This window comes from Fringilla coelebs (genome assembly GCF_963513975.1).
Source record: "Fringilla coelebs genome assembly, chromosome: 2".
NCBI classification, from domain to species: Eukaryota; Metazoa; Chordata; class Aves; order Passeriformes; family Fringillidae; genus Fringilla; species Fringilla coelebs.
Genome location: NC_140029.1, coordinates 74,922,173 through 74,929,916, shown reverse-complemented (window position 1 = coordinate 74,929,916; position 7,744 = coordinate 74,922,173). Strand labels below are relative to the sequence as shown.

Below are 7,744 nucleotides of genomic sequence, written 5' to 3'. Positions count from 1 at the left end.
CAGCTCTGGCAGCTCATCTGGGTACACCAAAAGGCATGAATGCAAAACCAAAAGATTAAGGCACATCCAGGCACATACAAAAACCTTCCTGAGCTCTGCCATAAAAGCTGTAGAAGAAGGAAGCATGGGTCTACATTTACCTAACAACTGCTGCCAAAACCAAATTATTACTCATCTCCTTCATCCACCCACTCCAGCCAAGAACTGGAAAGTACAAGTGGAACGCAGCACACACAGTGGGACAAGATGACCACCTCTGTTTGTTCCATATATGAATTTATGCTTCTTTGCACTCCCTCACAGGTCAGCCCAGTGTGAGTAGAGATTGGCATTAGCTGATAAGCATAGCAGAGCCTGCTTGAAAATGCTGTCATCTCTCTGCAGAAGCTGCCAGCTGAACTGTTAAGCTGGGAGGTCAGAGCTGATTGGCTTGAGCAGCAGCTGTATGTGGCCCTGAGAAACGTGCCAAAGGCTTTTCCAGCTCAGCCCCGTAATCCGTGGGTAAACCCAGCACACGGGGGCAAACCAGCTCAGCTGTGCAGGTGAAGAGTGATTTAGGAGCCCCCACCATGGCAAGCCAGCGAGTCAGCACCTGTCAGTCTTCTTGATCCCTTCAAGCTCGCTGCACCAGCAAAATATAGATTATGATTGTGACAAGTTCTTCTTGAATTGCAAGGGCATCTACTGCCTCTGGCACGCTTCCAAATGCAGTTGTATAAATAGAACTGTGCTGGACTTGCTACATAGCAAGGAAGTTATTTATGCTTCACATTTTTTTTGGCATGACCCAGGGAAAGATTCTGTGCATACACAGGAACGCTGCCTTGATAAGGCTGAGAACCCCAGGTTTTGTGTTTTCTTCTTGATTTTCTTTGTCATCTGCAGAACACATACACAGCACTTACACATTTCACGTTATATATTTCCATCTGCTGAACACAGAGCTTACACAGTTTGCCATTTTTTTCCCCCACAGAAAACCGAATTTTGAGTGAACCTTTGCAAACTAAAAAATGTCACTAAGAAAATGTTTGTAATCAATCCACGTAGGAAGCAGCACATGCAGATCCTTGATGTCAGCCACTTCTTTTTCCCAGACTCACCTCTGTCTCATTGCATGACAATTTCCTACCTTGTGACTTGGAGGTAGCACATCATGAGAGTGATTGGTTATGCAACATGGGATAGAGAGCCTGCTTGGCCTGGAGCCTGGGCAATAAAGGAGAAGGGGGCACAGGTCACACAGCCTTCAGCAGCTTTGACACATCATTCAAAAGCAAAATGGACACAGTTCATTTTCACACATGAAATTTGCCTTTGACCAACTTTATTTTTCCTTGATAAAAACAATTTTCTTGAAAAAAAATAAATAGAGAAACTGGTTTCAATGGAAAACATACTGGATTAGTAAAAGCATTCTAGTAAACCCCACTGAACAATTTTCTAATGGTTAGCCAAAGTTTCAAATCTTGGTGTCTAAATTTGTTCTAATTGATATGCAGGCCCATAAACTAGTGGTCTGATTTTTCCCAAAAGCATGCTGAACATCCTATGTCTTGAGTTTCTCTGGAGTGAGGTGCTAAGGGCTTAGCAGTTCCAAATGATCAGGCCTAGAGTCAAGCTTCTGAAATCTGAACATTTAGAATTAGGTAGCTACAGTCTGATCCAAAGCCCAGGAAAGTGAATGGAGAGACTGCTGCTGGAATTCTGGTTCTGTGGCTAATTCATCCATGCTTAGGTGGCAGAGTGAAAATCCCCTCGTTTGGGCCAGGTCAGTCCTGATCAACCACTGTTTGGCTGGTTGTGAGCAGCTCCTGCTGCACAGAGTGCCTTTAGCAAAGGAGGTGGGATGGCAGAGGGATGGGGTAGTAAAGTGTCCCCTGGGCAATCCTCCTCGTGGGCAGGAACCGTGCTGCACTGATGGCCTGGGCATGCTGTGTAAAACTTCTTGTGGGCCAAATCCTGACGTACAAAAGCATAGGAGGGGCCAAGCAGCTGGAATGCTGCTCTGCAGAGGACCTGAGGCTCGCTGGGGACACCATCAACCAAAAATGGGTCCTTGCAGCAGAAGCCAAACAGCCTCCTGGGCTGCACCAGGCAGGACATTGGCAGTAGACTGAGGGAGGTGATCCTTCTTTTCTGCTCAGCACTGGAGACACATCTGGAATGCTGTGTCCAGAGCTGGACTTTCCAGTATGAGAGAGACATGCAGAGGATCAAAGCAAAGGGTCATGAAGATGGGGAAGCACCTGATGAAAAAAGGCTAAAGGAGCTGAAACTGTTCAGCCTGGACAAGGCTTAGAGGGGTCTTCTCAGTGTAGGTAAACACCTGGTGGGTGGGAAGGAACAAGACAGAGCCAGACCCTTCTCAGTGGTGCCCAACAACGAGACAAGAGGAAATGGGAACTAACTCAAAGGCAGGAAGCACATTTAAACATAAGGAAATTATTTTTTACTGTGAGGATGGTCAAGCACTGGAACACTTTACCCAGGGAGGCTGCAGGGGCTAGAGCAGCTACTTACACTAAAGTATTGTTCTAATGAAAATTTTGCCTAAAATAATTTGACTGATAAACTAAAGACAAATCACTGTTAGCCCAGAAGTCCATTGATATCCTCCATCTCCTTTACACTGCAAAAAGATGGAAAATCATGACAACATGCATCTCTACAAAGCCATCTCTCATCCAGGGATTCTTTGGTGAGCAAGAAGGTAATGGAGAGAGTTTGAGCCTTAAGGTTCACACCAAACACCTACATTAAGGTCCTTCAAACTAGGAAATTTTGTATTTATATATCTGTATTCGGTTGAAATTGTGTGCACACACACATTGATGTGCCTGTACACCTATAAAATTCTGGCTCTTCACGGCATCTGGCACTAAATGGTGAATTGTCTTTTTCCTCAGTGTCAGGCAAATTACTTAGGCAAGTAATTTATCTCATTCAAAATCTGCTTGAAAACTAGAAATGCCTGACAAGAGAACCACTTAGGCTGGTATTCTCACTTTTAGGAACTTGTTCAAGGTGATTTACCTTAATCATATTGTCAAAGTCAGATGCATGTCAACTCTGAAAAAGATTGATGACTAAAAGTTGTGGATGGCCCAAACTCTCCAGAATATTTTCTTAGCATCTTTCAGCACAAATACAGGCTGGGTGGAGAATGGATTGACAGCAGCCCTGAGGAGAGGGACTTGGGGGCATCAGATCATGAGAACTGAACACGACCCAGCCATGAGCACTCACAGCCCAGAAAGCCAGTGGTGTCCTGGGCTGCATCCAGTGGTGGGCAGCAGGGCCAGGAGGGGATTCTGCCCCTCTGCTCTGCTCAGACCCCACCTGCAGGGCTGCATCAGCTCTGGGGCCCCAGCACAGGGAGGGCAGGGACCTGCTGGAGTGAGTACAGAGGAGGCTACAAAGACGATCAGCAGCCTGGAGCATCTCTCCTATGAAGACCAGCTGAGAAAGCTGTTCAGAAGAGAAGGCTTTGGGAACGCCTTCTACAGCCTTCCAGTACCTAAAGGGGTCTGCAGGAGAGCTGGAGAGGAATATTCTACAAGGGCATGCAGTGATAGGACAAGGGACAATGCATCTAAAGTGAAGGAGTGGTCTAGTGGAAGATGTCCCTGCCCTTGGCAGAGGGAGTTGGAAAACTAGGTGAACTTTAAGGTCCCTTGCAAACCAAGCCATTCTGTGAACTCAGTTTTCATTACACACTGAAAACTGCTAGGATCACTTTGAACTGTTTCTGAAGCACAGCTGGTTCAGACAGTGAAGACCACATCTCTGGTTTCTCATTTGCTAGACTGGGATGAGCCCAAAAATGTCAATTCACTCATGGTATTGCTCTCTTCTGGGAGTTACAACCAGTGATTCTTATCTTTCATATTGAATTATCAAGTATTCACAGTATTTAAAAATAGATTTTCCATGTCCTTCTCTAGCCACTACTTGCATGTCTCAGCCAGGCTTATGAACACAAACAGACCATCTGCAATACTGATAAAAGGGTATCATCTGGTGCAAGGTGGGCTGCAGAGAAAGGCTGTGTCCGTGGCTGACAAAAGTTCATCTCAATGTCTCAGCATTTTTTTTACTGAAAATTTGCCATCCCCAGAAGTGCTGGAGGCAAGTTAGCTCATTTGCAGCCAGGAATAAACAAGAGGTGACTTTTTAACATTGCACTGCAGCGGGGATTCCTTGACTGGGAGAATGAGAGGCACAAAGTGCAAGACGGCAAGCCCAGATGGACAGTACAAATGACACAGAGCAAGGGCTCATTTATTAGCAAACTCAAAGCAGCACAAACCCTTAATAAGGGGTGCTAACAGAATATTTGCTCTTTCCCTAAAACCCAAGCCCAAATCCCACCTGTGAGGGCCAGCTCTGCCTTACTATCAAAGACCTGGGTAGCCCAGCACCGCCCTGCAATGCTGCCTGCTCCTTCCAGGCTCCTGGAAGGGAAAGAGAGTGTATCAGCAGCACGGCACATACTTATCTGCCTTCCTGCAGGAAGCTGTACTTTGTTGAGGATGCTGATTATCTGAGGCCATTAAAATGACAGATGGGGAATTCCTAGGAGGAGTTTGATTACTGATTTCACAAGCCCAGGAACTGTGGGCTCTTCAAGCTGGCTCAAGATGTTTCAGCAGGCGACGACACCATCACAGCAACCCAGACACAGTCACGCCTCGGCCTCCTGGGGCTGGCCGCGGCTGTGCCGTGACACCTGGCACACCACACTGGGAATTCTGCTCTGGGCAAGGCTCAGGGCTGGGCTGGGGTGCCAGCAGGAACCTACCCCTGCAATTGGCCAGGCTCATCCCTCCAGGCACCGCTCCAAAAATAGCTTGGCCCAAAATAGAACTGTGGGAATCCCTGCCTGAAATCCAGCTTCAGAAAACACAATTATTGATGATGTCCCAGTGGGACAAAGGCTCTCCTTGAAGTCCGTGTCCACAGGCTCCAAGTGTGTAAGTCTTTCTGGATAGAAAATCACCCAAACAGGTCATATATGTGGTTGCATGTCTGTAATGCTTCAGGGTTTCCATTCTACAGCACTTTTTAAAAAATGCAAATTGAAATGTAAGTAGGAGGAACAAGCAAACCACCCCACTTTCACATCACACTGTACCACAGCTATTATCGGCTTGGGTCAGGAGAGGGATAAGGAATGCTCAAAAAGATAGTTTTACGTGATCTTTATTTAAACAAAATGTGCAAGTGGAAGCAGAGGCTTCACATTCCTTTTTGCTAAGCAAGTGTTTGCCTTTTACATCAGATAATACAGGCTCTTACATTACACACTGCAGTTTTACACCCTCCAGAACCCAACACTGATGCCAAGCAAGGCAGCATGGTGGGCTGGGAGTACGGCACCCACAGAAACTACCAGAGGAGACAGCCACATCAAGCTGTTCCTAAGCATCTTACACTTTACAGCTGGATCACTGCAGACTGACAGAATTACACCATCACAGACCCATCACGAACATTAGCACAGGCAACAGAGAGGAGAGAGTGAAAAACAAAGGTTCACAACATCCTCAATGGACTGAAAGCTCATTGCTGTGGCATGCTGTGGGTGCTGCTGATGTCTGTGGAGGCACACACTGAAATCACCTCCAGGGTTTCTGAGAGTCTTTCAATCCTGATAAGACTTCACAAGGAGCCACATGAGGATTACAGTAATCAGGACAACCATGAAGTTGAGGCAAATTTCTCGTGTGGAACGTTCCATTTTTTGGGAGTAATGAGGAGAGAGCAGAGGTCAGCAGGCAGAGCAAAGGGAAAACTCTGGTGACTTGCTTGGATGTGTCCTTGAGCTCAACCTTCAGGTCACAGGCTCTTAAAAAAAAAAAAAAAAAGAAAAATATGTAAAGGACAGATGCATGAAGGTGGCAGATTCCATAGAGTTTTTATGTCAGTCTAAATAAATGTTGTTTCAGTGGCCAGGAGTTAGTAAGCACTGGGGTGCTAAGAAGTAAAAGCCATTTTTGGCAGCTTATCACCTTCTTTGGTTTCCAGCAAGGACATTCCCAGTGTCACCCCAAAGTACGGTACACAGAGGTGAGCAGCCTGTGGAAATCAATGCTGCTTTCTGCAAGTATTTTCAAATAAATAATGCCCAAGACCCATTTCAACAAGTATACACAGTAAATAGACTACTGTTAATAGTTTTTAACTTCCTAAATTTGTGGGTGTATTTTTTTTAAAAAACTAAATGCAAACTATTATTTTATAGAGAAAGATTAATAAATGTGACTTATTTGTTACTACTAAAAGTACAAGGACAACCTAAGGTTAGACATTTTAATTTCTGACGGACTGCACATATTTTGTGAGTCATTTCCACAGATGAAATAGTATTTTCTCAATAAACTTCTACCTTTCCTGAAATTTCAAGGAAAAGTTGAATTGAAAAATGCTCATATTTCAAAAATCCCATTCAAGTTGTACTCGTAAACTTGTCTGTTGGTTATTGCTTTTATTTACTTTATGACAGCATTTTTTTAATTTTATATGATTTTGGAGTTCATGCAGAGAAAAGAGAATACTTTATTATTAATATCCTGCACTAATCTCTGCATACCATGTTAATAAAACAAGAACCCTTAAACAAATGAAACATTAAGTCTAAACAAAGAATTTCAGTCACACAACTAGATTAGGCTGTAACATCTCTGGTGCAAATGAGAAGCCTTGGGACCATACCAGCATGAAAACAGAGAGTTTCAATTGAAATTAGTTTGCAGATTAAATATTAAAAGCCTAGTGCATGCAGTTAACAAATTCCTACATTTTCAAGTTGTTTTGCCAGCCTTCTATGTCCTTGCACACGAGAAAATCTGACCTAATAAGTAAGCCAGTTCTTTTACCTTGAGGAGGTAAATGGAGCCCAGTGGTTCTTCCTCTGGACTTTGGATCACTGCAGATAATTTTTCCCTCCGAGCTTCTGCCTATCTCCCACTCGGTCTGGATGCTCTGTCCCTGTGTGGGAACTAAAGTAGGCTGAGGGTGGAGACCAACAAGTGCATTGGCAATCCAGGTGCTGACATCACCCCCCCCAAATATTTTTAAAGGGCTAAGCTGGGCTGCAAATTTGGTTAAGGCTGTTTATGCAGGGGGCTCTGTGGGCGGATTTGCTTCTTTTGCCACGGTGCTGTACTAACAGCAGAGCTGTGTGCATCTCTTGGGAGTCAATTGGATCTGATAGAGAATTTCATACAATCATAGAATGGTTTTGGTTGCAAGGACCCTTAAAATTATCTGTTACAACTCCCCTGCTGTGGACAGGGACACCTTCTACCAGACCAGGTTGCTCAGAGTCCCATCCAACCCAGCCTTGAACACTTCTGGGAACTGGGGCACCCACCTTCTCTGGGCAACCTGTTCCAGTGTTTCACCTCCCTCACAGTGAAGAATTTCTTCCTAATATCTAATCTAAACCTACTCTTTGAGCTGGAAGCCATTCCCCCACGTTCTGTCACTACATTCTTCCCTTTGGCCTGTTGGTGTTTTCCCCAGTGTGGGGAAAGGGAAAGGAAGCCACTTGAAGAGTTCTGTGTGCAGAGCTAAGGATCTCAAGACCATTTCCAGGATACAGAGCTTGTCTACATATCTACCTTTTTGAGAACAGCTGTTGTTGTTCCAGGTACCTATAGTCTGCACAGCTTCTTGAGTCCATATGCATTTAAAAGAGAGTGAATAGGAGCATTTCAATACAAATAACTGAAACAGG

At 44.8% G+C, this 7,744-nt stretch overlaps 1 protein-coding gene across 1 annotated transcript; it reads right to left on the bottom strand.

The window, feature by feature from the left end:
- Positions 1–5,647: 5,647 nt before the first annotated feature.
- Positions 5,648–6,962, bottom strand: SLN (sarcolipin; the record flags this gene model as incomplete). Its single annotated transcript, XM_084226951.1, has 2 exons — positions 6,882–6,962; positions 5,648–5,850 (listed from the first exon to the last, which is right to left on the bottom strand). The coding sequence occupies exon 2, from the start codon at positions 5,741–5,743 to the stop codon at positions 5,648–5,650; it is 96 nt and encodes a 31-aa protein (XP_084083077.1). The 5' UTR covers positions 5,744–5,850; positions 6,882–6,962.
- Positions 6,963–7,744: the final 782 nt, after the last annotated feature.